The 27607-nt window shown below is 43.9% G+C and overlaps 1 protein-coding gene across 2 annotated transcripts; it reads right to left on the bottom strand.

Moving 5' to 3' along the window:
* Window positions 1-480: 480 nt before the first annotated feature.
* TMEM170A (transmembrane protein 170A) lies at window positions 481-19915 on the bottom strand. Of its 2 annotated transcripts, none has more exons than XM_081217256.1 (3): window positions 19618-19915; window positions 6308-6478; window positions 481-3871 (listed from the first exon to the last, which is right to left on the bottom strand). In XM_081217256.1, the coding sequence occupies exons 1-3, from the start codon at window positions 19748-19750 to the stop codon at window positions 3741-3743; spliced, it is 435 nt and encodes a 144-aa protein (XP_081073382.1). In that variant the 5' UTR covers window positions 19751-19915; the 3' UTR covers window positions 481-3740. The 2 variants fall into 2 exon arrangements, with proteins under 2 accessions (XP_081073382.1, XP_081073383.1); XM_081217257.1 differs by having other exon boundaries at window positions 6377-6478; window positions 19618-19911.
* Between the last annotated feature and the right edge of the window lie 7692 nt (window positions 19916-27607).

Raw genomic sequence — 27607 nt, 5'->3', positions numbered from 1 at the left:
CATTCTGTATCTTGATCAAAGTGCCACCACTTCGCATTAAGTGTATAAATACATAAAAATTCATCAAGCTATACATTTAAGATTTGTGCACTTTACTGAAAATGGCAGAGCAGAAAAAGATTTACGCTGTCACAGAAGGCTAAACCAACCTTGGAGCCTCTCTTCATGTGGACTTACTACTGAAATAATACATGTGTTTCACAAACTATATCAGCTTTCAGCCATCCCAGTGTGTAATCATACAAAAGCTTCTTGATGGTAATATATAGCTCACAAAGTGGAGTTAATAAGACTCAAGTTCACATGTAAGTACAGTTTAATCAGATCTTTGGACAAAAATTTTACCATAAACTAGTGACTTGAACATAAAAGAAATACAGTTAAGCATATATGTTAAGTACTAAAAAAGAACTTAAGTTGGAAAACCTTATTACAAAAGATTAAACTCATTGGCCACTGAAAAAGAAATAACAGTTCTAGTTCACAGAATTAAAAGTAACTCTTTATTGATAAACATATATACCAGAATTAGAAATGTCAGTAGAAAAATAAAATTTAAATAATTTTCTATGGTACAAAGATTAGATCATTTTGACTGTAGCATTTGGTGAAATAATCTAGTACAAAAAGCTGAGCTGATTTTAGCCACAACCAGCCTGACAGAGTGCACAAAAAAGAAACGCACGTACACAGAACCTTCTGCATGTGGACAGCTAATGGCACCAGGACTTCACATTCCAGGAAGTGGTCTCCTAGGGAAGGTTGGTATGCACTGCAGTTGTAATAAGAACTTAATTCAAACCAGAGCAGCTTTTGGAATCAAAAACTAAAATACAATTTAAAGACTTAGAAAACATAAGGGCTTAAAGATAATTATTTGCATGAACTTTTTCTCACCTAGTTTAGACATTTCCTAGGTAATGTTATGCTGAAAAAAAATGAGTTAATAGCACAAAGAGACATCTTTATCTTGGAATATTCATTAGTCATTTGTATATGGATTTAAGTTTACATGAAACGCCTTTACCCTAAAACCTCAATATTAAAGAATCCAGAAATCAGCTTTTTATGGTTGGGGCTGCCTCCAAAAAAAAAGGAAAAAAGGAAAAAAAAAGGAAAAGTGGATGCACAGCTAAGGGAGGGGTGGTTGCACGTGTCTCTAGGAAAGTCAGTAGTTGGCAAAACTTCTCAGAAGCTATATGTGATAAGATAAAATGTTCAACACAAATGCCAATATTTTTTCATCTGGGCAACCACCCCCAACTAATTGTGTATTTGAGATGAGAAGTTAAAAAGAAAAATAAACTCTAAGGGGGAATAGACATTCCTTATCATTCAAATAGTTTCTCCCTGAAAACATTTCAAGTCACAAAGCTCAAGCTATATAAAGTCTATATACACTTATTCACAGGAGAATGTTCACATACTGGGATGGATGAAACATTCAATAATTTGAAGATACATTTTACATTTGAAGTTTTTGAAAAGAGTGGATAATCAAACAAACAGATGAAACCGAACACAACTTTCAAAATGCATTAATGTTTGTGTCTTGGCTCTAAAAGAAAAATAAACCAAATAAATCATGGATCAGTATGTTCAAAAATTAGTATTTAGGGGGAGGAGCCCACTGACCACTGGCCCATGTTCAATTTGTGAAATTCTATCCAAAGGAATGTTTTAGGCGAGAATGCTAAGAGGCATCCTTCAATAGAGATAATTAAAATCATTTCCTACAACAAATTTCTTAAACTGAAGGGCCACTTTTCCAAATCCAGCTCACTGAACTGAAAAATGGAGTCTTCAACTAAAGACTTAAAAATTTGCTTGAGGGCTTCCCTGGTGGCGCAGTGGTTGAGAGTCCGCCTGCCGATGCTGGGGACACGGGTTCGTGCCCCGGTCCGGGGGGATCCCGCATACCGCGGAGCAGCTGGGCCCATGAGCCATGGCCGCTGAGCCTGCGCGTCCGGAGCCTGTGCTCCCCAACGGGAGAGGCCACAGCAGTGAGAGGCCCGCGCACCGCAAAAAAAAAAAAAAAATTTGCTTGAAAGAAAGGTTTGAGCATTGGAGAGTAATCTTGTTGGGGAATTTGTAAAGACATTTGCCTACATTCCAACTCCTGTAATTTTCCACCTAGTCTATGTGTATATAACACTATAATTTTGATAAGTGGTCTAATGGCCGATTAGTTAAAAGAAAATGTCCAGTTACTTTTTGTGATCCTTTGTAATTTTGCTCTTTGACTATCCCTGGTAAATTGGTCCTCCTGGCTGTTTTTTTTTAATCAGAAGCCAGAGTGCATATTGCTTTAAATCAAATAGAACTGCACATGACCTCATGGGCAGTTAGCCTTACACTCACAATGAAAACTTTCCTTTAAAAATGTCAGATTTAATTACCAGAAACTATTTTGAAAACAAACATCGATTGTATTTCATACAGAACAGTTTAGGTGGTAAGAATAAAGTTGGATAAGTTTTGCAATCCTTTTTCTTTTGAAGGTTACAGTTTTCAGGACTTTAAATGAAAAAGTAAGTTAGGCATTAGAAGAAAAATTAAAATAGCTAAAATTGGGTTTTAAAAAACTCTGATATTTAATTCTCTTTAAGGATATAAATTCTCTTGAAGGAAAATGTAAAGGGCACAGCAGAAGGCATATCTGAAAATTAAACTTTCTGGGAGTGATACCCAATACTGTGAAGGTGAGCTGAAGACCCACCACTAGGTAACCACATTAAGACTAGGAAATCCATAACCACTAAATCTAGTTTAAGCTGCACTTATACAATTTTTCAAGAGCCATGAGTAAACCAAAGTCACTAAGAAAAACAGTAACAGAACGTTTAAAGTATCTTTTTGTGCGTGTGCCTCAATGTTCAAAGAGTGTCCTAAACAATCTGGGTGAAAATTTTCAACTCCCAACTCTTTAATAGGGTATGTTTCCAATTAAACTAAATAAAAGCAATAGAATAAAAGTGATAGGAAGAGGTGGTACAGGAGCTTTAGGGGAAAAAGTCTCAATTATCTAGCTTATTTTGATAAAATGTTCAAAAACACAAATTCACATCTCTTAAAATATATTAAATAATCACAGGTCAGGATAGTTATCCATAAAAATGTCACGTCATTCAGTAGTTAGCTCCTTTTTCTTTAAACAGTGGAATCAAAGCCACTACTTGAGTTATAGATTTTTTGTGTGTGCAACATATTTCACCAAATTTGTTCTCAACACTATATTCAACCAAAACCTACTTGGCACTTAACTGTCATGAAGATGTAGCAAGAGATGAGTTTGCCAAATTTTAATCAAGATTAGATCAAGTTAGATTTTAGTACAGTATACGCTGCTCAGAAATACACTAATATGATCCATAATTTCTCTGAAATATGCAACGTTGCATTTTCTCACAGAACATTATAAATTTCAGTGTGAAGGATGCCAACCCAGAAGCACTGCTGACCTGACTTGCATAAAGGTGCACCCGTAAAACTGCCTGAATTAAATATGTAAAAAAAAGAAAGAAAAGAAACTTGATTTGTTTTGGTTGAGAACAATGAGTCCAAAAAGATCTTTAATTCCTGGAGCTTCAAATTGAAGAAAGGACTGAAATGTTGTTCTTCATATACCTTTTCATCCAAGTTGCTTCCCGTTTGAAGAACTAAGAAAACACATTCCATACTGTATTATTTTTGAGGATTCTATGAAACTTAGGTTCGCCATCATAGCACGAGGGTATGTGCTATAGAGTAGCTAAAATCCGTAAAAAGGAGACCACCACTACACAAAACGTCTGTCCAGTGCCCAAGGTGAGGGCTTCAAATGGAATCATTTCCTTTCCTGCTGCTCGGTACACTCCAGCAATTGCTGCACCTGTTCAAAAATTCAAGAATATTTTTTAAAAAAAGGTTAATATAATCAGGAAAATATAGCACTTAAAATTCTACCAGTAGAATGTTCTAAATTTTTTACATTAAAATTTAGACATTACAGAAATGTTTTGTTTGCTGACTACTCTAGGTTTTAAGTATTCCTTATATGGTTTGCAAATCACTGACAAGTGTTTTTCTGTGTTGAAAAGTGAATCCTTTAAACTGAGAGTCTCCTAGATTTATTGAATAAAATCACCTGGAAGTCATAGCTGAAATCACAACGACGGCGATTTCCACTTAACCTGATTACAAACTCAAAAACATCTCTTATTCCGCATGGCATTTAACAGGTACCTAACAAACTCTTGGCAATAAATGACAAAGAATCTTCCCTGTGGGACTGAGCAAGAAATATTTCAGGAGCAGCCACAGGGAAACCCCACCCTACTTTGTACTATACTCAGAGCTCCCCTCAAGAAATGGATGGAGAAAGGGGTGGGAAAAGGAAAAGAGGGGGACCCTAAGCCTATCAAGTTGCTATTCATTCAAAGGGTGAGAGGTGAGGGATACTTGGGGAGTCCTTTCTGTTACCCACATCATTAATCGTTTTTATTATGTTAGTCACTGTAACTTCCTAGAAATTGAGTAAATAAAACAAAACAAATATCTCTCTCTACCTAGGTACCCTGAATTGCTCACAGGGACTCAGCATTGTATAAGGAAAGTCAAGATTTCAATAGTTTGAAAATAACAGATCCGAACATCTCAGATGACTGTCCTGCCGCCGCCCCCTGCCCCACCTCAAAATGCTCCAAACAGAATTCTCCTTGGTCACAGAAGCTAGCTGGAGACACAAGACAGAAACACAAACATGAAGTAGATTTTGAATAATGCAAGATGAAATATAGTGTTTTAATCAAGTGTCTACACCTTTTACAAATGTGATGTCATGGTATATTGACATATTTCAAGGAGAAGAAAGAACAACACTAATCAATACCTGTGTTGGTTGCCAGGAACATTTGTGACTTTGAAATGCCCACCGCCAGAGGCAATGCACAAACACTGTGCTACTGACATCTGAAAGGCACATGTTCCATTGGGCCCCTTTGTAATTTGTCTCCAAAAAAAGTGGGTTGAGTCGGAAGAAGCTTAAAGAAGTTGAACTGGGTCCCAAAGTGGGATTTGGATGATAAAGGGAAGACAGGAAAAAGCAAACCAGAAGGAGCAGCACAATGGGAAGGGAACAGATTGTATGCACTAGCGTCGAAGAAGGACATTAACACGACATTTACTGCACAATTACTATATGGTAGATATTCTGGTTCAGTATTTTATATTCACATTTTTTCATTTAGTCATCACACAGCATCCCTATTTTACTGATGAGAAATCTGAAACAGGTCCTGGGGGCCAGTAATCCAGCAAGGAACCTGGAGCAGAGGGTCTCTAAAGATAGCAGTAGGTGATACAGTTACAAATATTTTTTAAGGCCCGTTATGGAAACTCCTTAATGCAAACAGGAGAAAACTGGCCTCCTCCCCCGTGTTATCACAAAGGTTTCATCATCTACGGAACACAGAGAAACTAGGCCACCTTGTCCCAAAAAAAATCCAAGTCAAAGAGAGAGGGAGATTTCTGCTTGAAGCTCAAGGTTTAAATTCACAGTGAAAAAAATTTATGTGTCCATGTATACCTAGAAAAAAGTCTGAAAGCATATACCAAAATGCAAACTGTGGATACCACTTAGGAATGCAGTAATGGAGGATTTTTATCTTTGCTTTCTTATAATTTTTAATTTATATAGAATATGCATGTTATTTGTATTTCATTATGAGCTTAAAAATGATTTAAACTTATTCTCATCCCTTCGACATGAATAAAAGCCACACCTCCCCCCCCAAAAAAAACACCAGACAGGTAAAAATAATTTATAATTACGAATGTTACTCCAATTCTTATTCAGAAAGTCCTGAGAGGAAAAAACAACCAGGTATTTTTCTAAACAATAATTCTTGTCATCAGAATTATTCTCCCATCCTTAAAATAACTACACCTGGATGAGTGGAAGTAATTTGTTAACCAGCTTGCAAGGTCACAGATCAGTGAAGTAACAGCTGAAGAGAAAGGAGCAGTAGCTTCCAAAAAGACAAATATCTTCTTTGGCTAGTGACCTGTTTCAAAGATCTATCTCACAAAGCTTAACATGGCTTCCCTGAAGCCAGCGAGACAAAATCTGACTCAGTAAGTCAAAGATGTTAGCCAAATAAGGGGGGACTGGGGTGAGGAAAAAAAACAATACATAAAAAAACCAGGATCTGTGGTTAAAGATCACTCTTTCTTCTTCATCTCACTGAGACATGTTTCTAAACTGGTTCCTAAAATTAACTAACTAGTCAAATGAAACATTTTGACTGTATTTTAATGTCTAACATACTTGTCAAGATTCCAGCAGTAATTGGTCCCACGATGCCCATCAACAGGATGCTTACAGACATGAACCTACCATATTTGTGATGTCTGAGGGTGAAGAGGGCCAGTAATCCAGCAGGGACGTGAAAGAAGAGAGAGGACACCAGTGCCCACAGGAACACACCATACCACATCTCTACAAGGGAGAGCAAAGAAAGGTCGTACATCACTGCCTTTCCCAGTGCAATCATTACAAAAGGGTAGTCACTATGCCCAGTTATTTCATTTTCAAAACCATTCAGCTGCAATGGAGGTTCATCAGTCAAATATCCAAACACTGATGGTTTGGGAGGGATAAGTAAACTATGGCCACCACCTGTCTGTGTACATAAACTCTTACTGGAACACAGCCATGCCCATTCACTTCAGTGTTGTCTATGGCTGTTTTTAAGCTACAAGAGCAGGGCTGAAACAGTGACAGAGACCATATGACCTGCAAAGCCTAAAATATTTACAATCTGGCCCTTTACAGAAAAGGTTGGCCAACCCCTGACAAGCTACCTGTACTCCCAAACACTGAAGAAAAGGTTCACCCGGATTTGAAAATTCACTTAAATGATTTCCCTCCCATAAGGACAAATGTAAGTACCACTGACAGGGTGCTATGCAGTCAATGCCTGATGACCGTCCCTGCCTTCTTGATTATTCACTCATCTCAAATGGAAAAGCTCTATATACAATTACATTCATTCAACAATCATTTTCAAGACAATGCAGTAAATATCAACCCATCACCTATTAGGGTATCAAAGCTCTTTAAGACATGAAATAAATACCAGAATATGTAAATGTTTCGCTTCAAGACAAATGGCAAGTGAGAGGGCAGGTTAGAAGAGGAAATGGTTCCTTCAGAGAACCTCTATCCCTCTTAGGATGACAGTAACTCAGGAAACATTAAAATATTTGTCCAACAACTATGTATACAAACCTATGCATGAGATATCTTGGAAAATACAAAAAAAAGGAGGAGATACCATCCTGCCCTCATGACTTTACAATTTAGCAAATGGCAGACATAACATTTTCCCCCAGTGGGCCCAGGCATGGCTTCAGAATTCTCAAGAGAGCTCTTTACCCATATATGGATATAATGAAGGTGTCACACTAGATGAAATCTGTTGTCCATCCCTGCACTTGAGGCAGGTAAGTACCAGGCAATTTTAAAGATCAGTCAACAGCTCAACTGGGGTTTCTGCACCACAGCACTATTGACGTCTGGGCCATTTAACTCTTTGTTGTGGGAGGCTGTTGACTGTAGGATGTGGAGCAACACCCCTGGCCTCTACCCTCTGGATGCTGGTAGCACTCTCTCCCGTTGTGGCAACCACAATATCTTGACATTGTCACACGTCCCCTGTGGGCATAATTACCCTGGTTAAAAACCGCTGACCTGACTAAAGCAAAGGGTTTATAAGAGTATCAGTAGTTAAGGATGCAAAGGTAGATGGGGTCACATTACGGGGGGCTTTGAAGGCCAAACTAAGGACTTCAACATGTAAGCCCTAGAAGGTACCATCAAAGGTTTTTTGAGCAGTAAAGGGTTGTCAGCACAGTACTTCACAGGTGGCACCTACACTCCCAGTAGGAACACAAACTAGAAAGCCACCTCTGGAGGGTAAACTGGAAGTGCATATCCAAAACAGTCAACTGTGCATACCCTTTGCCACAGTGATTTTACTTCCTGGAATACACAAGGGCAAGGACAAGGTCACGAGGTTCCTGGCAGCACTGTCTGTACTGGCAAAAACTAGACACCAACTGCATGTCTGTCGATGGAGGACTTGTGAAACATGTTATGGTATATCCGCATAATGAAATGTTACACAATCAATAAAAGTAGGAGCAGCTCTTTAAATACTGACGGGGTGGGGCTTCCCTGGTGGCGCAGTAGTTGAGGGTCCACCTGCCGATGCAGGGGAAACGGGTTCGTGTCCCGGTCCGGAAAGATCCCACATGCCGCGGAGTGGCTGGGCCCGTGAGCCATGGCCGCCGAGCCTGCGCGTCCGGAGCCTGTGCTCCGCAACTGGAGAGGCCACAACAGTGAGAGGCCCGCGTACCGCAAAAAAAAAAAAAAAAAAAAAAAAAAACTGATGGGGTAAGATGCCCAAGCCACAGTGGGAAGTAAAAAAACCTAAGTTTCAGAATATGTAGAATAAGATCCTGTTTTTGTGAAAACAAAAAACAAAAGAAACAAATGTGTGTAAATGCTTCTGTCTACTCAGAAGAGTCTGGACACATGTTTATTTAATATTTACAACATGCACAGGCACTGTTTTAAGTGCTTGACAAATATTAACTTATGCAATTCTCAGAGTAGCTCTATGAAGCACATATTAGTATCTCTGACGCTTGGATGAGGAAACGGAAGCAGAGGGAGGTGAGGACACTTGCTGGCGCCCACGCTGCAGCACGAGGCAGAGCCCAGGCTGAGCCACGCTGGAAGCAACGCCCTCATCCTCCGTGCCACCTCTTATACATATTAAGATACAGAAAATTGTTATTTCTAGGGAATAGGATAGGCTGGGGGAGGGTTTATGACCATTCACTTTTTACTTTGATAAAACAAACAAAGCGGGGGCTTCCCTGGTGGCACAGTGGTTAAGAATCCGCCTGCCAATGCAGGGGACACGGGTTCGAGCCCTAGTCTGGGAAGATCCCACATCCTGCGGAGCAACTAAGCCCGTGAGCCACAACTACTGAGCCCGTGTGCCACAACTACTGAAGCCCTTGCGCCTAGAGCCCGTGCTCCTCAACGAGAAGCCACCGCAGTGAGAGAGAAGCCTGCGCACCGCAATGAAGAGTAGTCCCTGCTCACCGCAACTAGAGAAAGCCCACGCACAGCAACAAAGACCCAGTGCAGCCAAAAATAAATAACTAAAAAAAAAAAAAAGCTTGGGAATTCTCTGGTGGTGCAGTGAATAAGACTCCACGTTCCCAGTGCAGGGGGTGCACGTTCAATCCCTGGTCAGGGAACTAAGATCCCACATGCCGTGGGGCGCAGCCAAAAAACGGAAAAAAAAAAAAAGAGCGACCAATGAGGAGCATCAGTGGGCTGGGGGAGAGGGGAGAGTGGCAAAGGGGAGGGCCAGGGGCTTTTCTTGAAGTTGCATTTGAGTTGTAAGCACACTGTTTTGTGTGGTTTTTCCCAAATCAATTTCTTTTTATTTTTACTCTTGTTGGGCGCAGGGGGAGGAGGGGTTAGGGAGCCAGGGGTGATTAGAGGTGGGGCCAAATCCCCGCCAGGCACCCTCCACACTCTCACTGATGGCTGCACTAATTCTCTGCACATATTAAGTCAAAGTTTCAGTTAATACCATATTCTACATACACCTAGATTAGGATGTCTCGCTCTTGGTTGTTCTTTTTTTTTAAATTAATTTATTTTGGGGGCTGCATTGGGTCTTTGTTGCTGCACACGGGCTTTCTCTAGTTGTGGTGAGCGGGGGCTACTCTTTGTTGCGGTGCACGGCCTTCTCATTGCAGTGGCTTCTCCTGTTGCGGAGCAAGGGCTCTAGGCATATGGGCCTCAGTAGTTGTGGCTCGTGGGCTCTAGAGCGCAGGCTCAGTAGTTGTGGCGCATGGGCTTAGTTGCCCCGCGGCATGTGGGATCTTCCCGGACCAGGGCTCGAACCTGTGTCCCCTGCATTGGCAGGCGGATTCTCAACCACTGTGCCACCAGGGAAGTCCTTTTTTTTTTTTTTAATATTTATTTATTTGGCTGCTCCAGGTCTTAGTTGCAGCATGTGGGATCTTTGTTGCGGCAATGCGGGATCTTTAGTTGCGGCATGCAAACTCTTAGTTGCAGTATGTGGGATCTAGTTCCCTGACCAGGGATCGAACCCAGGCCCCCTGCATTGGGAGCGCAGAGTCTTAACTGCTAGACCACCAGGGAAGTCCCTCACTCTTGTTTTGGATGGAAGGCTCTCAATAAAAACATCAGGGACACCTCATCTACGGCTCAATGCTTATTAAAAATAACAAACGACTGAGGGTGTTTTTGTACTTCTGTTCTGGTGACAAATTATCAGATCGCTACAAAAGGTTTCAAACCACTGGTATGAGTTTTCTTTTCCTTTCTGTTGAACAAGATACATCTTCAGAATAATTTTATAATACTGTTGAAACTTGTCTATTTTGTTTGATGGTGTTTGGCAAATTGTTAAACCAAGTCTAAATCATGCAATATGGAGTATAAAGTGATTAAATAGTAATGTCCCAAGCTTAAAACGTAAATATATATAACATAAAAAATATATATGTATAATATGTAGAAAAATATATGTATACTAACTACTGCTCCTCCTCCACCAAAAAAATCACACACACAAACAAAAAACCCCTTTCCAGTCAATAGTGTCTATCAGAAATTGTGGGCAGGATTCTCAGTCCTCAGGGTTTGGGTCCCCATCGTCTTCAGGAACAAACCTGTACAGTTAGTCCCCTACACAAGAACCTTCAAGTTGCGAACTTTCAAAGATGTGAACGTGTGTTCCATCAACATCAGGCGTGAGTGAAACTGCAGCCTGCCCTCCGTCTCTTGTTGCTGGCGATCCTTCAGCTCTACCATCTCCCACCTCCTCTCCCTCCTCCAGTCAGTAACTCTTCTTGCCTGTTCCCTCGATGCCAGCCCCTGTATGCCAGCTGTTGTGCTGTACTACTTACTGTACTTTTCAAGGTACTGTACTGTAAGATTAAAAATGTCTTTATTTTTTGTGTTTATGTATTATTTGTGTGAAAGGTATTATAAACCTATTACAGTACAGTACTACATAGCCGATTGTGTTAGTTGGGTACCTAGGCTAACTTTGTTGGACTCATGAACAAATTAGACTTACAAACGTGCTCTCGGAACGGAACTCGTTCGTACGTAGGGGACTTACTCTACCAGATACCACTGCAGGCTCCTTTCCAGCCTCGGGCACCAGCCCTTCTTGCTTCCACGGCCCAGGAGACTTGCCCTCTCTTCTTGGCAGCAGCTCCAGAGGTTGCAGAGTCTGGTGTTCAGGTACTGCCCCTCCCTGATAAATCCCTCCTGCCTGGGCCGCTGCTGTTGCACCCTGGCCTCCCCCGCCCAAGGCCCCCTTGTGTACCACCCACTGCCAGCTCATCCCCAAGCCACAGGACAGCGTCATGCAGTTCCCTGCTAAAGCAGTAACCCGTCTTCAATCCCACAGTCCTTCCCAGCTCCTCCCCAAATCACTTAAGAGACTCTGAACTCCATTACACCACCCAGTGTGCACAGAACTCTATAAAGACACCAGGAATGCCACTACCCAGGCATGGACAAACGGGATACAAACCTGCCTCCAAGACCCCAGAGCAGCTGCCGTCCTGGCTGCTGTCTGCCACCAATGACATGAGACCACTCCTGGGCCTTGCTGTCACGGGGCTTCTGCTGGAGCGCCCCAAATTTGAGAGACAAGCACTGCTTTCCGCAGCAACTCAAGGCACTGCTGGAGCTTGGCTTCTTACTGGCTGTCACAGAACCATCGGGGCAGTGAACTGGCAGGTGAGGCCTTGATCTGCCAGAGACACACTAAGTTGGTAACTTCAGTAAAAGTGGGTCTGGACACTCGGGTGTTCTACTCAACTGCCATGGACTGAATTCATGTGCGGCAGCCCTAATCCGACAGGACGGTGGCCTTATAAGAGGAAGAGAGATCTCTCTCTGTCTCTTGTTCTCTTTCTCTCCCCATCATGTGACGACATATCAAGAAGGTGGCCCAAGCGGGCCCTCACCACAACCTGACCGTGCCGGCACCCTCATCTTGGACTTCCAGTCTCCAGAACTGTGAGAAAATACACTTCTGTTGTTTAAGCCGCTCAGTCTGTGGTATTTTGTTCTAGCAGCCCTAGCAGACATCAACGCTCACCTGCTCACCTGTTCCCACTTCTCAGGGAGCACAGCACCTGCCCAAGGAGGCCTGCTGGGCTATCAACTCACATCTCCATTTTCCGGAAAGCTGAAAGGAATCTGTTTGCAAACAAGATCTGGCACAGCAGGTCAGCTCCTCCCTGAGTCTCTGAGAAGGGGAAGCACTATGCACCTTCCTATAACCCCGAGCTACATCCATCAGCTAGCTCAGTGCCTACCTATTTTACATCGCATCACTTAAGTCACTCTAAGTAGGAAAAAAAGGCTGTATTACATTAGATGAGTAGTACAATTTATAAAACACTTTTCAGATGGATGGGATTATTACAGGACTGTAACAGTTAAGGCAAACCTCAATCAATAAAACATTTTTAAAAAACTAAGTGACTGGGCTTCCCTGGGGGCGCAGTGGTTGAGAGTCCGCCTGCCGATGCAGGGGACACGGGTTCATGCCCCGGTTCGGGAAGATCTCACATGCCGCGGAGCGGCTGGGCCCGTGAGCCATGACCGCTGAGCCTGCGCGTCCGGAGCCTGTGCTCCGCAACGGGAGAGGCCACAATGGTGAAAGGCCCACGTACCGCAAAAAAAAAAAAAAAACTAAGTGATTTCCCTTTAATCCACTGCGCCTTAATTTGCCATCTATTTAATAGCTATTTATTGATTATCATATAGTACTTTTCATTCCCCTGGGTCAACACATGGTCAAAAATCTTTGTTTACATATCTCACAGTATTTCCTTGTTCACTGTTTCAATTAAAGTGCATTATCTTCAGCTTTGTTTACTCTGGCAGCTAAAGTCACATCATTTCCCCATGCTGAAGAATAAATCAGGTTATTAATCTGAAATAAAAGATTAGAAGGAGAGGGACTTCCCTGGTGGAGCAGTGGTTAAGAATCTGACTGCCAATGCAGGGGACACGGGTTCCAGCCCTGGTCTGGGAAGATCACACATGCCAGGGAGCAACTAAGCCAATGTGCCACAACTACTGAGCCCACGCACCTAGAGTGCACAAGAGAAGCCACCGCGATGAGAAGCCCACGCACCGCCAATGCAAAGCAGCCCCCCCTCACCACAACTAGAGAAAGCCCGCACGTAGCAACAAAAACCCAACACAGCCAAAAATAAATAAATAAATAAATTTAAAAAAAGAGAAACTGCCATCGAGGTGGTTTCAAAAAAAAAAAAGATTATAAGGGGAAATCAGACGAAGCACTGGTGGCAGAAGGGGCCCCAAAGATGCCCACATCCTCAACCCCAGAGCCTATGAAAATGCGACCTTACATAACAAAAGGGAGTGTGCAGGTGTGATTCGATTAAGCATCTTGGGATGGATTTTATAGTTGGGCCTAATGTAATCAAGGGTTCTTGTAAGAGGGTCAGAGTCAGAGAGATTTGAAGATGCTACGCTGCTGGCTTTAAAGACAGAGGAAGGAGCCATAGGCCAAAGGATGCAGGTGACCTCTAGAAGCTGGAAAAGACAAGAAAACAAATTCTCCGTAGAGCCTTCAGAAGGAAGGCAGCTCTGCTGACCCATTTTGGACTTCTGACCTCCAGGACCGTAGGATGATAAATCTGTGTTGTGTTAAGCCACTAAATTTGTCGTAAGTTGATTCAGTAGCAATAGCAAACTAATACAAGCAACTGAGAGTTCATTCATTCAGCAAATATAATACTTACTGAGACCATTCCATATGCTGGGCATGTCAGTGAACAACAAAAACAAAAATTTTTAAAAAGACAAAGATCCCTGCCCACAGGGTGTTTGTATCTTTAAGAATATTTTTCAGACAGATACCTGAGTTAAAGAGAAAAGCCAGACAGATTTCAGAATCCTCTAGGTGAGTCCTGTGTTAACAAAAGGGGTTTGTAACGGCTGGCTCCCCGGCCCTCTAGCCTCCGCAGCTGAGTCACCTCATTTCCAAGCAAGGCCTCAAGACCAACCTGGCTCCAATCAGCAGAAATGGAAGTGGGAATCGTGAGGCTTGGCACCCAGCCATCCTTTCAGCTGGCCCCACTCTGCCTCATGTTCCAGGTCGAACAACTGTATGAGCACAGCCAGTGCCTCTGATGCCAGGGTTCTAAGTAAACCGCCTCGGTCCTGGGAACTGCAGTGCTACTCAGTCCTGCAACTCGATGCTGGACTGCCTAGATGCTAACTGCCCATCAGCCTGCATCTGTCCACACTGCCCACTGTGAGACCCCTCTCTTACCCAACCCCACCTACCTGCCAGGGGATCCATCTGTTCCCTTGTGAAATACTAGTATATATGTACTGGTCTCTACTCCTGATTCCTGACACAGAGCTCCTAAAACCCTTGTAGATAATGGTGCAAGGAAAATCTTTTGTTCTAATACTTAGTCTTTGACCCTGGTTCCTGATGCAGAGCTCCTAAATCCCTTGGAATTTCCAGGAGTGTCTTTTTTTCTCATGAGGCAACTCTTGGTGGGCTCCTGGATGGTGACCAGAAAGACCAAGCCATGATTTTATAAGCTTGGAACTTTCAGCACCACCCTCCATGCTCTGGAGAGGGGAGAGAGGCTAGAAGGGAGTTAATAATTGGTCATGCCTAGGTGATGAACCTCCATCAAAATTCCAAAAGTACAGAGTTCAGAGAGCTTCTGCGTTGGTGAAAACATCTATGTGCTGGGAGGGTGGCCCACCCCAGCTCCAAAGGGACAGAAGCGCCTGTGCTCGGGGACCCTTCCAGACTTCACCCTATGTACCTCTTTATCTGGTGTTCATTTCTAACCTTTAATATCCTTGGTAATATACCAGTAACCCAATAACTAAACTGTTTTCCTGAATTCTATGAGCTGCTCTAGCAAAATAACTGAACGAGGGCTTCCCTGGTGGTGCAGTGGTTGAGAGTCCGCCTGCCGATGCAGGGGACACGGGTTCGTGCCCCGGTCCGGGAAGATCCCACATGCCGCGGAGCGGCTGGGCCCGTGAGCCATGGCCGCTGAACCTGCGCGTCCGGAGCCTGTGCTCCGCAACGGGAGAGGCCACAGCAGTGAGAGGCCCGCGTACCACAAAAAAAAAAAAAAAAAAAACTGAACGAGAAGGAGGACATGGGAACCTCAGCTGGTCAGAAGCACGTGGGACAACCTGGACTTCTGACTGGCATCTGAAGTTGGGGGTTGGGGCAGTCTTGTGGAACTGAGCCTTTAACCTGTGGGATTGGATGTTAACTCCAAGTAGCCAGTGTCAGAACTGAGTTGAATTGTAGGACACCCAACTGGTGCCCCAGAATTGCTTGATACATGGAAAAACCACACATCTGGCGCCAGAAGTGTTGTGAGTGTAGCAGCAGTGTGAGAGTCAAGGAAAACAGCGAGTTTTTCCTAGACACCCTTCCTCTCCTAACAACGATACCTTGCCCACCAGGACTACCAGCAGTGGGCTGCCACCTCTCTCCTGAGGCCATTGCCTAACTGCCCACTCATCCCTTGTTTCTGTGTGCCCCTCTGGCCTGCCTCAATCCCAGTGGTCTCTTGGGCCTAGCCTGGCTGGATCTTATCTGTCCTGATCTGGTCTTCCACCTATTCTCCACACAAAGCCAGAAAGTCAGTGCTAATGGGAACAAGGTTTCTTGGGGTGATGAAAATATTCTAAAGTTGCTTTTTGTGATGGCTGCAAACTCTGCAAAAAATCATTAAATTGTATACTTAAAAAAAAAAAAAAGTAAGTCAGATCATCCTTCCTCTGCTCAAAACCCTCTAATATCGCTTTCTGGGATCTGACCTCACTTCCTCTCCCTGCCTTGCCCACCCTGTTCCACCCACTGCACTGGCCTCCTTCATGTTGCTTAACAAGCTCCGGTCCCAGGGCCTCTGAACCTGCTGCCCCTCGCCCACAAGGCTCTTCTCCCAACAGCTGCGTGGCTTGTTCCTCATTCCCTTCAGATTTCTTCTCCAATGGCACCATCAGAGAGGGCTTCCTTGTGACCTTAAGTAAAACAGCATTCCACTTGACACACAACACCTGCCACTTACTATCCCCCTACCCTGTCTTACGCTCACCACCATCTGTTCCTTTCCATACTTTTAAAAAAAAAATTTTATTGGAGTATAGTTGCTTCACAATGTTATGTTAGTCTTTTCCATACTTTTAAATTTTGTTTTCTCTCTCTCCTTTAGAATGAAAGTTCTTTTGTTTACTAACACACCTTTACTTGGTGCCTAGAAAACAAGAGACACACAATAGACACTGAGTAAATACCTGTTGACTGAATGAGTAAATGACTGATCCAAGGGTGACCTATTCTTGATTCCAGCAATGGCACAACCAAAACATTAGTGGGTTTTAGTTTATCAGAAGATAACACTTTGACACTGAAGGTATAAGGAAATTCATACCTTCAGAAAGTGAATGTTATTCCTGATACAGGGAAAAAAAATCTGCCTTTCATAGCACTCAGATTTGTTAAAAATGACAACAACAACAAAAGAAATCTGAACAACTTGCAATAAGGAGGGTTAGACAGAAACCTAAACAGCTAAATTGCAAATGCAGGTTTAAAAAAAAATCAATTCAAAGCTTCCTGACAGTGATAAACCACAGACTATTTCAGAGCAATGATCCTGCCATATCGAGTTGGCATAAAATGCAAGGAACCTTTTCTGTGGGGCCAAAATAGAAACAATTCCAGAATCAGGACAGTGAACCACATTCACTGTCAGCAGGCTTTGGTGCCTCCAAAGGGATTACAGTTCATGTACTTACTGTCCATTCCAGCTAAAGAAGAGATACAGCAGGGAGGTTGTGTGTTTACCCATCACATTCTGATCAGCTTGCTGCGGTCAAGGGCTTTATCTCATGCATGTTTATACCCCCAGCCCAGAGCCTGAACTTGACCAACGTATACCTGCTAAATGAATGATCTCCTGTGATCACCACCCCCAAGTTATATATTCAAAGAAGTTCCCATAAACTCAAATACATACTGCAGTTTAATATTTCAGAACAATTGCTGAAAGCAAAACAATTCACTTAGCTACAGATTCTCTACTATGACATGTTAAAACTATTGTTCCAAATTCACTTATCTCAATCTTTTCTTAGAGAAAGAAAAGGCAACTAAAAGCGAAACAGATTGAACAGAATATTCAGTTTCAAAGTATCACCTCACATGATTTATTACAAAAGGTACCCTTACAGTGGACAGATCTGATAAACACCATCTTCACCAAATGATTAAACCTAGTGTTATCAATAAAGGTACAAACTGACACTAAATGTCTCCTGATGAGGTGCCCTGGGAAGTGGGCAACATCACCTGTGTAGGCAGCATTTTGAACAAAAATATTTAATCTGAATCTAATCATGAAGAAAAAATGAGATAATTTAGATTATGGAACATTCTATGAAATAATTAGCCTGGATTTCAAAAATGTCTGTCTCAAGAAACTGAAACAAGGATGGAGGAACTGTTCTAGATTCAACAAGACTAAAGAGACATGACAACTAAATGCAATGTGGGACCCTTGATTAGATCCTGGAATTTTAAAAAAAACAAAGGAGGGACTTCTCTGGTGGTCCAGTGGGTAAGACTCCATGCTCCTAATGCAGAGGGCCCAGGTTCGATCCCTGGTCAGGGAACTAGATCCCACACGCATGCCGCAACTAAGAGTTTGTATGCCGCAACTAAGAAGTCCCACATACTGCAATGAAGATCCGGCACAACCAAAATTAAAAAATAAATTTTTTTTAAAAAAGAAAAAAGCTAAAAATGGCATTATTTGAACTGGGAAAATTGGGAAAATCTAAATAAGGCCAATACATTAGATAATATTCTATCAATGTTAAATTTCTTGGGTGTGATGTGTTTTTTTTGTTGTGGCAGAAAATGTCTTCATTTTCAATGATACGTGTTGAAATATTAGGCATCAAGCGTCGTCACTTCTGTAACTTCCTTTCAAAAGGCTCGCAGAAAGTAAAAATGTTATGTGTATGCATATATATATTTAGAGAGAAAGCGAAAGAATCAAAATGTTAATAATGAATCTAAGTAAAGGGCATACAGATATTGGTTCTACTATCATTCAATTTTTCGGTAGGTTTGAAAATTTTCCAAATAAAGAGTTGTGGGAAAAGTAAGGAAACAATGAAAACAGACTGATCCAGTTCAGTGCTGCCTCCAGACTGCATGAACATTTCATTTTTTGGACAGTGTCTCCAGAATGCCATATATTTCTGTTGTCACTGTCAAATGTGATCTTAGTACCTTTTGATACCTTTTGCCAGATTATCGTTTTAGGCATGATTTCAAGCTAACATCTGCATCTGCCCCAACACGGTTATCTTATTAACTATTTCACAAACCTGCCCGGGAAAATACTAGGAAGGTAATACATATCAAGTCCCTGGTGTCCGCTGAATGGCGCCTGGCAGTCGCTGCCCAGCGAAAGAGAAATCACAGGTGCCTTGTTTACAACTGCAGTCAGTAATCCAACCCTCCTTCCTTTGCAGGTCTCAGGCCGGTTCTCGCATTGTTTACTGAGTCATAGTATCTGCCAGCTTTGCGGGAGAGCCCAACCTCACCCTTCAATCACCCCTATCTCAGCCTTCTTGCCTTTAAAGGGCCAACACACAACCGTGCTCTCCCGTCAAAGGCTTTATTTTCGGCCTTCCCAAGTAATTTCTCCTCCTCTCAGTTTTCTGAGCACGATAGCTTTCTATCTCGATTTCTAACTTTTAAAAACCCTGCTCTCAGGCCCAGCAGAATCGCCAGTGTAGGTAAGAGTCAGAAAGAAGCTGCATCAAAGACCTCGAACGCATGAGTGGGAGGCTCGGCAACAGGTCTCAGAAAATGATTCCTAGAAAGAGAAGCTGGTGGAGGGGGTGGATTTGAACTTGGGTGGTAGCGATCGGTAGACCACCTCCCCGCGTAAAGGGGTTGGGCTACGCTAGAAACAAAGGGTGTGTGAGTTCTGACTGACGGCCCTCAGCCCGGCCGGGACCATGCGCTGTCCGAGCTGGGAAAGCCGAGAAGCCGGCGCGGACGAAAGGGGCTGGGCGGGGATGACCGCCTCCAGTGCCCCAAACAAGGAGGGACGGCCGCCTACAGGGCTCTGCCGAGTTCATGTCCGAACCTGGGGCGTCTGGAAACTCCTAAGAGCAAGATCAGTTCGGGCGGTGACTGAGCTCCCTTCACTGACGGGTCCCCAGCGCGGGCTCGGGGTGGCCTGGCCCGAGGGGCCGGCAAGGAAGCGACAGGGGGAGGGGATAAGGACCCCAGCTCTCGGCCAAGGGAGAGGGAACCTTCTTCCAAGAGGAAAACAGCCCCCAGCGGGCGGAACGGCGGGGTGCCAGCCTGCTCGCTGAGGAAGGGGCGCCGCCGCGCAGCCGGGCGGCCGCGGCGTGGCACGCAGTGCGCAGGCGCGGGGCGGGGCCGGTACCTGGGAAGGAGCATAGAGAAGTGGAGTTAGGGCACAAGGTCCCGTTGCCCACGCGCGGCACGAGCTTCAGGCTGAGGATCTGCTGCAGGAGCCCGGCCGATCCCCCGCTGTCGCCGCTCCCCTCGTGCTCCATCCCGCCGCCATTCACTGCAGAGAGGTGGGGGAGAGCGCCTGAAGTGCTGCCGTGGCTCGCTCTCACTCACGGCCCACTCCGCTTCCGCACCTCCGTCGCCTCAGCGTCACCTTCGGCCGAAGGCTTCTTCCTCCCACCCCAACGGCACTGCCAAGTGATGGCTCCTCCCTCCAGTCATAGGGCGCCTCAGATGGCAGGGGCGGGGCGAGTTGTTCCCGCCCCTGACGTTGCGTACGGCTCTCCGAGACCCAGCACCTATGGGCTACGCCCCCTACTGGGGAAGTCTCTCCTGCTACAGTGCGGCGCGCACTGCTCTGCCCTCCTCTGCAGCGCCACCTATAGGAAAGTAAAGGAAATTAGGTATAGATAGGGAGGGAGGGAGAGATAGACGGGTGGGTGAGTGGGTGGGTGGGTAGATAGGTAGACAGACAGCGGTAGGTATGCAAGTAGACAGGTAGGTAGGTAGGTAGTAGGTAGGAAGATAAATACGTACATACATATGCATCTGGTAATGAGAATCAGATGGTTCAGCAGTCAGGTGAAAGAAGTTGGAAGACAATGCAGCAATACCTTCAATATTTGGAAGGAAATGATTTTGGGGGGAAACTTCACTTTAAATTAAAAAACATTGTATACGACATAAGGAATATGGTCAATAATATTGTAATAACTGGGGACAGATGGTTACTAGACTTACAGTGGTGATCATTTTGTAACGTAAGCAAATGTCAAATAACTATGTAGTACACCTGAAACTGACACAATATTGTAGGTCAACTATACTTCAATTAAAAAATAATTAATTAAAAAGCATCGTGGGGGCCTCCCTGGTGGCGCAGTGGTTGAGAGTCCGCCTGCCGATGCAGGGGATACGGGTTCGTGCCCCGGTCTGGGAGGATCCCATATGCCGCGGAGCGGCTGGGCCCGTGAGCCATGGCCGCTGGGCCTGCGCATCCGGAGCCTGTGCTCCGCAACGGGAGAGGCCACAACAGTGAGAGGCCCGCATACCGCAAAAAGAAAAAAAAAAAAAAAAAGCATCGTGGGACTTCCCTGGTGGTGCAGTGGTTAAGAATCTGCCTTCCAGTGCAGGGGACACAGGTTCGTGCCCTGGTCCAGGAAGATCCCACATACCGCAGAGCAACTAAGTCTGTGTGCCACAACTACTGAGCCTGCACTCTACAGCCCGCGAGCCACAACTACTGAGCCCACGTGTTACAACTACTGAAGCCCTCACACCTATAGCCCGTGCTCTGCAACGAGAAGCCACCTCAATGAGAAGTCCATGCACTGCAAGAATAGGCCCTGCTCGCTGCAACTAGAGAAAGCCCCCCACACAGCAACAAAGACCCAATACAGCCAAAAATAAATAAATATTTATTTATTTTAAAAAAAAGCATCGTGCACAAAATATGTAATATTTCCTTTTAATTCAAGAACATTAGCAACATTGTTTATTAGAGTTCCTTTTTGAAAGCCTTTGTTTTGGAAGCTTTCTAATGCCAGTTCTCTAACCCTACAACTGGGATTTTGCATCAACCAGGAAACTTTTCTAAAACAAAAATAGTAAGTATTTCAAAAAGTCATGAAATATTTAACAATGCTGTCTTTTGGTATATTTCCCAGACTAGCAGAGTATATAAGAAGTGAAAAAACCAATTATTTTAAGCTTATATAACAATCAATAATGTATCACATTAGGAAACATTATTTTGAATTTAGAATTCTATCCTCAGTCTGATTGGGAATTGAGAAATTTCTGAAAAGCCATTTAGACTTGCAGGACTCAGAGAATGTATGTTTCGTATGCCCTTTTTTAAAATATATATATATTTATTTATTTATTCGGTTGTGCTGAGTCTTAGTTGCAGCTTGCTGGCTCCTTAGTTGCGGCATGTGAATTCTTAGTTGCAATGTGCATGTGGGATCTAGTTCCCTGACCAGGGGTCAAACCCGGGCCTCCTGCATTGGGAGCGTGGAGTCTTATCCACTACACCACCAGGGAAGTCCCACATGTGCCCTTTCTAAGGAAGCTGAGTATGTACTCCAGCGAAGTAAAAGAGTGATGACTAAGAAAGAGAAAGATGGGCAATACAAGGAATGGTGGATTTAACCAGGAGTGTTAGATTGACTTCTGTGCAAGTCTTAGCAGCCACCTAACCAGATTAGAACAGAAGAAAGGGTATCCTCAGGAAAAATAATGGAATTGATTTCAGCTATAGACAAAATCGTTAATCTCAAAATTTTAGGGACAGGGTGAAGAAGGTACCTGTTTCTTCTCTCAATGGGAAAACACTGAAAAACAATACAAACTCCAGGAAAGGCACAAACCTGCAAGAAAATTATGAAGCAAATATAAAGCAAACAAAAACTAGGTGTTTTTGTTTGTTTTTTAGACATCCACACCCTCCTTGTTTCACTTATAGTGAGATGTAGAACTATAAAACTTTTAGACGGCAATGTTGAATATCCTTATGTCTCATGATGGTGTAAGAGTTCTTAAACTAGATACAAAAAGTGAAGACCATAAAGGATGGATAAATGGACAAATGTAATTACTTTAAATTAAGACCTTGTGTTATTCAAGAGTTACCACAAAGAAAGTATAAAGACAAACCACAAACTGGAAGAAGATATTTGCAATACGTATAACTGACATAGGAATAACATTTAGCACTCCTAAAAATCAATAAGCAAATGATGAAAGAGACAAAAGACCTGAAGAGGTACTTCATCAAAGAGAAATACAAATGGCCAAAAAACCCAGGAAAACATGCTTAACCTCATTAATCAGTGAAACACAAAATGAATCACAATGAGGTATCATTTGTCAACCACCCAACAGCCAAAAATTTAAAAGTCTGAGAATCTGATTGTTACTGCGGTTGCAGGGCAGCTGGAACTCTGGAGGTGTAAACAGATATAACCATCTGGAATAATGTTGAATGAAGATGTTGATGATCGGGCTTCCCTGGTGGCGCAGTGGTCGGGAGTCCGCCTGCCGATGCAGGGGACACGGGTTCGTGCCCCGGTCCGGGAAGATCCCACATGCCGCGGAGCGGCTGGGCCCGTGAGCCTGCGCGTCCGGAGCCTGTGCTCCACGACGGGAGAGGCCACAGCAGTGAGAGGCCCGCGTATAGCAAAAAAAAAAAAAAAGATGTTCATGATCTAGCAATTTCACTCCCAGGTAAATATCCTATAGCATTCATACTAGGAGATACAGACAAGATTGTTCCTAGTAGCACTGTAACAGTACATAACTAAAAACAAGCCAAGTATTCACTGAGATGGATAAATAAAATTGTATTATTTTCAATAAAATACTATTCAGTAGTGGAAAGAAATGACCTAAAGCTGCAAGCAACAACATGATGAATCCCAGGAATGTAAATTTGAGGGGAAAATCTAAGTTGCAGAAAAAAGAAGCCCACAGTGTGATTCAATTTAAATCCAGTTCAAAAACTTGCAAAACTAACAATATACTAATTCAGGATATTAACATAGGCAGTAAAATGATAATGAAATATTTTGGGTACTTGTTCTATTTTTTAAAATATCTATGACATTATAAATATTATATATTATGTCACATATAGATGACATTATATTTATATTTATTTATTCAACTAAGGAGGGCCATAGAACAAAAGTAGCTTTGGACACCCTTCATCTCACTCCAAATAAAGGCCAAAGTCCTCACAAGGCCTGCAAGGTCGTACATAATCTGACCCCCTCTCTCCCCATCTCCTAGAATTCTTCCTTTGGCCTACCACACCAAACTCAGTAGCCCCTTGCTGTTGTTTTGTTTTTTAAAGACTTTATTTTTTAGAGCAGCTTTGGGTTTACAACAAAATTGAGAGGGAACTACAGAGATTTCTCATGTACCTTCTGCACTCACACAATTCATAGCCTCCCCCATTAACATCTCCCACCAGAATGGTACATTTGTTACCAAGGATGAACCTACAATGACACATCATAATCGGCCAAAGTCCATAGTTTACCTTAGAGTTCAGTTTTGGTGTGGCACATTCCATGGGTTTGGACAAATGTATATCCATCATTATACATACATGTCATCCATGGCATATATCCATCATTAGAGCACCATACAGCGTATTTTCACTGCCCTAAAAATCCTCTACGTTCCATCTATTTATCCCTCCCCTCCCACCCACAACCCCTGGCAACTGTTGACTTAAAAAAAATACACAACGTGAGAGCTGCAAGTTAAGTTTTATTTGGGGCAAAATGAGGACTGCAACCCAGGAGACAGCATTTCAGATAGCTCTGAGAAACTGCTCCGAGGAGGTGAGTGGGGAGCTAGAATACATAAGAGTTTTGCAACAAGGGGCAGGTAGTCGGGAACATCAAAAGATTACTGTTAATTAGGGAAACCAGATATGTCAAGTTAAGGAATTTAGTGCTTTTCTATGTATGGGAAGATGAAAGAGCCTGGGCTCACTGAAATCATTCCTTTGATGTGCACCTCAGCTATCTGGGGCCAGTATCCTGTATTTTCACATCCTGGGTTTCCTCAGGGCTCACCATGGGGAGTGGCTGCAGTCTGATGGCTGCTACATGGCAGGTATTCTTTCCTTCCTGAGTTCCCTCAGGGCTCACCAGCTCTGTTGCAATCGCTGGTGGCTATGACATCCTTTGTTTACTGACATGGCAGGAAATATTCCATTTCTCACAACCACTAATCTTTTTCCTGTCTGAATAGTTTTGCCTTTTCCAGCATGTCATATAGTTGGAATCATACTAAATGTAGCTTCTTCAGATTGGCTTCTTCCACTCAGGTTCCCTCCTGAATGTCTTTTCATGGTTTGATAGTTCATTTCATTTTACTGCTGCATAATATTCCATCAGGTAGGTAAAAATGAAAATGATTTACCCTGTACAGATGATGCGGAGGGGGTCAATAGAAAAGGGTGACAAGGGCCTTCCTGACACCATTCCAGAGAACGTAAGTCAGTACTCCATTTTTAGAGTAATTTGGCAATTTCACATTTAAAACATGGATGCTCTTTGATCCAGCAGTTCTACTTCTGGTAGTCGTTACCACAGACACACAAACTCAGTCATGTCCTGGGGCCTCTCCCATCCCATGAGCTTGGATTTCCAGGACTGAGTCTTTTATTTTGCCAAGGAACCTTGACTCCAAAGAGACCAATCCCTCAGTCTCTCTCTGCCTCTTCATCCTATGCTCGATTAACTCCTACCTATTTTGAAAAATATTTATTTATTTATTTAGGCTGTGCCGGGTCTTAGTTGTGGCACACGGGATCTTTAATTGCAGCAGGCGGACTTCTTAGTTGTGGCATGCATGTGGGATCTAGTTCCCCGACCAGGGATTGAACCCGGACCCCCTGCATTGGGAGCACGGAGCCTTACCCACTGGACCACCAGGGAAGTCCCTATCTATTCAAACCAAATGTTTCCTCTTCGAAAATGTTTTCCTGACTCTCCATACTAAAGTAGGTCAGCCTCTATCCATTCTTATTTATTCTTAGAGCACAAGCGACACTTAACGGTTGCATATTTATCTGTAGGACTATTTATTTAGCATCTGCACTCCCCACAAGAGCACGGGCTGTGACTATGTCCCCAGGACCTAACCCTGGGCTGACTCACTGAAACACTGGACTGGCACTGCCTATCTTTGTCCTGAAACCTGATGTGGGTTCACCTAGAGCCTTGCTCAGAACCTGCTGCGCCTTGTAGCTCATGCAGAGGCTTGCCCAGAGGGTCCCATATGCAGAGAGCAACACCCAAGAGCCAGTCATCGCTATCATGGAAACTTGGGAGACAGGTGAGAATGGATGAGTCACATAGCAAAGGCTGTTAATTGTGTCATCAGTGACCCAAGCACGGGCAAATGAAACTTGTGGGATGCTACTATCAGGCTGGGCTCTAAGCCCCCCAAATGCCTTCCTGAACCCCACTAGGGATCAGTGTCTCCCTGTTCTTAGCCTCTGGCTCCATGAAACTCTTGCTCAACCTTCTTTGCCTGAACATACCACATTGCTGGAGACTTCCTAGCCGACTCCTCCACTTAATGCGCTCCTTCCAGGCAGGGCCAGCAGGCTGCTTTTATCCCCAGTGGCCCCATTGTCCCAGCCAACTGCCCACCATTCATCATTCTGGTCCTTGAGATGTCTGCAGACAAATGCCAGGATGGTGGTGATCATTTTGTAACATACAGAAACATCAAGTAACTATGTTGTGCACCTGGAACTAATGCAGTACTGTAGGTCAATTATATAATTAAAAGTATGATAAAAGTTTGGAGAGAAGATGAGGAGAGGTGGAGGTACTAAATCTTCATCTCTTATAACAGTTATAAATTTAATTTTTTTTTTTTTTTTGGCAGTACGCAGGCCTCTCACTGCTGTGGCCTCTCCCGTTGCGGAGCACAGGCTCCGGACGTGCAGGCTCAGCGGCCACGGCTCATGGGCCCAGCCGCTCCACGGCATGTGGGATCTTCCTGGGCTGGGGCACAAACCCGTGTCCCCTGCATCGGCAGGCGGACTCTCAACCACTGAGCCACCAGGGAAGCCCTAAAAAATTTTTAATTGTGTTTTTCTTTTCTTTTTATTGTATCTAAATGAGATGACTGATGTTAACTAAACCTAGTGTGGTAATCATTTCACAATACATGCAAATCAAACCATCATGTTGTACACCTTAAACTTATACAGTGATGTATGTTAGTTCTTTCTCAATAAAACTGGAAACAAAGAAACAAAATGCCAGGACCACTCCCTGACCCAGAGCCCCATGTCTCTGGGTAATGATCTGGCTTTTCCAAGCCTGTGATGGAGTCCTCTGCTGCATCCCCAGTTCAGTTTACTTGTTAAAACCGTAAGTATTGAAGTCAAAGATAGGAGTTTGAGTTCCAGCCCATATATTAAGCTATGTGACCTTAGTCTTTCTAAGCCAAAGTCTCCATTAATAAATTCTGGGTTTTAAATACCTTCTCCATGCTACTGTGAGCAGGGGCAGATGGGGGCTTTATGGGGCCTGAAGTTTCTACAGCTTAACGGATCCCCAACTGAGGCATCCTGAAGCTTCAGCTTCGAGGTCAGTATACCTCTGCTCCCTGCAAGAAAAGAAATGGAAAGTGCCAGATTGCCCTTGACCTGCTGCTTTGCAGCGAGGATGTGGGTCTACCATCCAGGTCTCACCGATCCAAGGCCACACCCAGGCTGAGAATCAGAAGCCAGCAACCTCCAGAATCCCTTCTGGTGACTGATGGCAATGATGAGGGCAGCTCCCTCACTTCCAGAGGTAATGGGCACAGGAGTTCTGGTGGCAGCTGTCAGTCCCCAGACCAACTCTGTATCCCAGTGTGATTTGGGGTATTCTATTTGTGTGGACTCAAATCTGCTTCTCTGTCCTTCCTAGAGGTGCTGTGACCTTTTTTTCCCCCTTTCTTTTAAACATTTTTTAAGCATGGCTGGCTTTCATTTCCTGAGCTCAGGACTAGCCCTCTACACGTCCGGCATCCCCCTACCCGCCCCCCCACACCTTTTTAAAATCCAGCATCCATTTAATAAAGACGCTTTGCCACCAGAGCCAGGTGGTGTGGCTCGCAGCTAGGAATCATACTTTGCTCTTCTCCAGGGCCTGGCACATAAGGACCACAGGAAGACAAGCGCTCCAGAGCCTTTTTTCTTCCAAGCTCCTGGCAAGCTTTATCTAGTTACATTCACCCCGTGACTTGCCCTCCAGGCTCTGATCTCGCTGCCAACCTCTTGCTCTGCCACACGCTCTGCCTGGCTTGCTGCCCTGGCCTGCCCAGCCTTCTCTCTCTCCACTTTTCCCCCTCACCGCCTCCCTCCAGGCGTATCTAGG

Source organism: Mesoplodon bidens, assembly GCF_964165515.1.
Source record: "Mesoplodon bidens genome assembly, chromosome: 18".
Classification (NCBI taxonomy): Eukaryota; Metazoa; Chordata; class Mammalia; order Artiodactyla; family Ziphiidae; genus Mesoplodon; species Mesoplodon bidens.
Note: the sequence above shows the minus strand (reverse complement) of the source record. Positions and strands in the feature narration are given on the sequence as shown.

Bases quoted from the DNA above. Each gene is read 5' to 3' on its own strand.
- TMEM170A (XM_081217256.1), bottom strand. From the start codon at position 19,750: ATGGAGCACGAGGGGAGCGGCGACAGCGGGGGATCGGCCGGGCTCCTG. The intron at 6,479-19,617 runs GTACCGGCCCCG...TCTCCCTTGTAG, and splicing joins TTCTCTATGCTCCTTCCCAG to AGATGTGGTATGGTGTGTTC. The intron at 3,872-6,307 runs GTATGTTAGACA...ATTTTTGAACAG, and splicing joins TACTGCTGGAATCTTGACAA to GTGCAGCAATTGCTGGAGTG.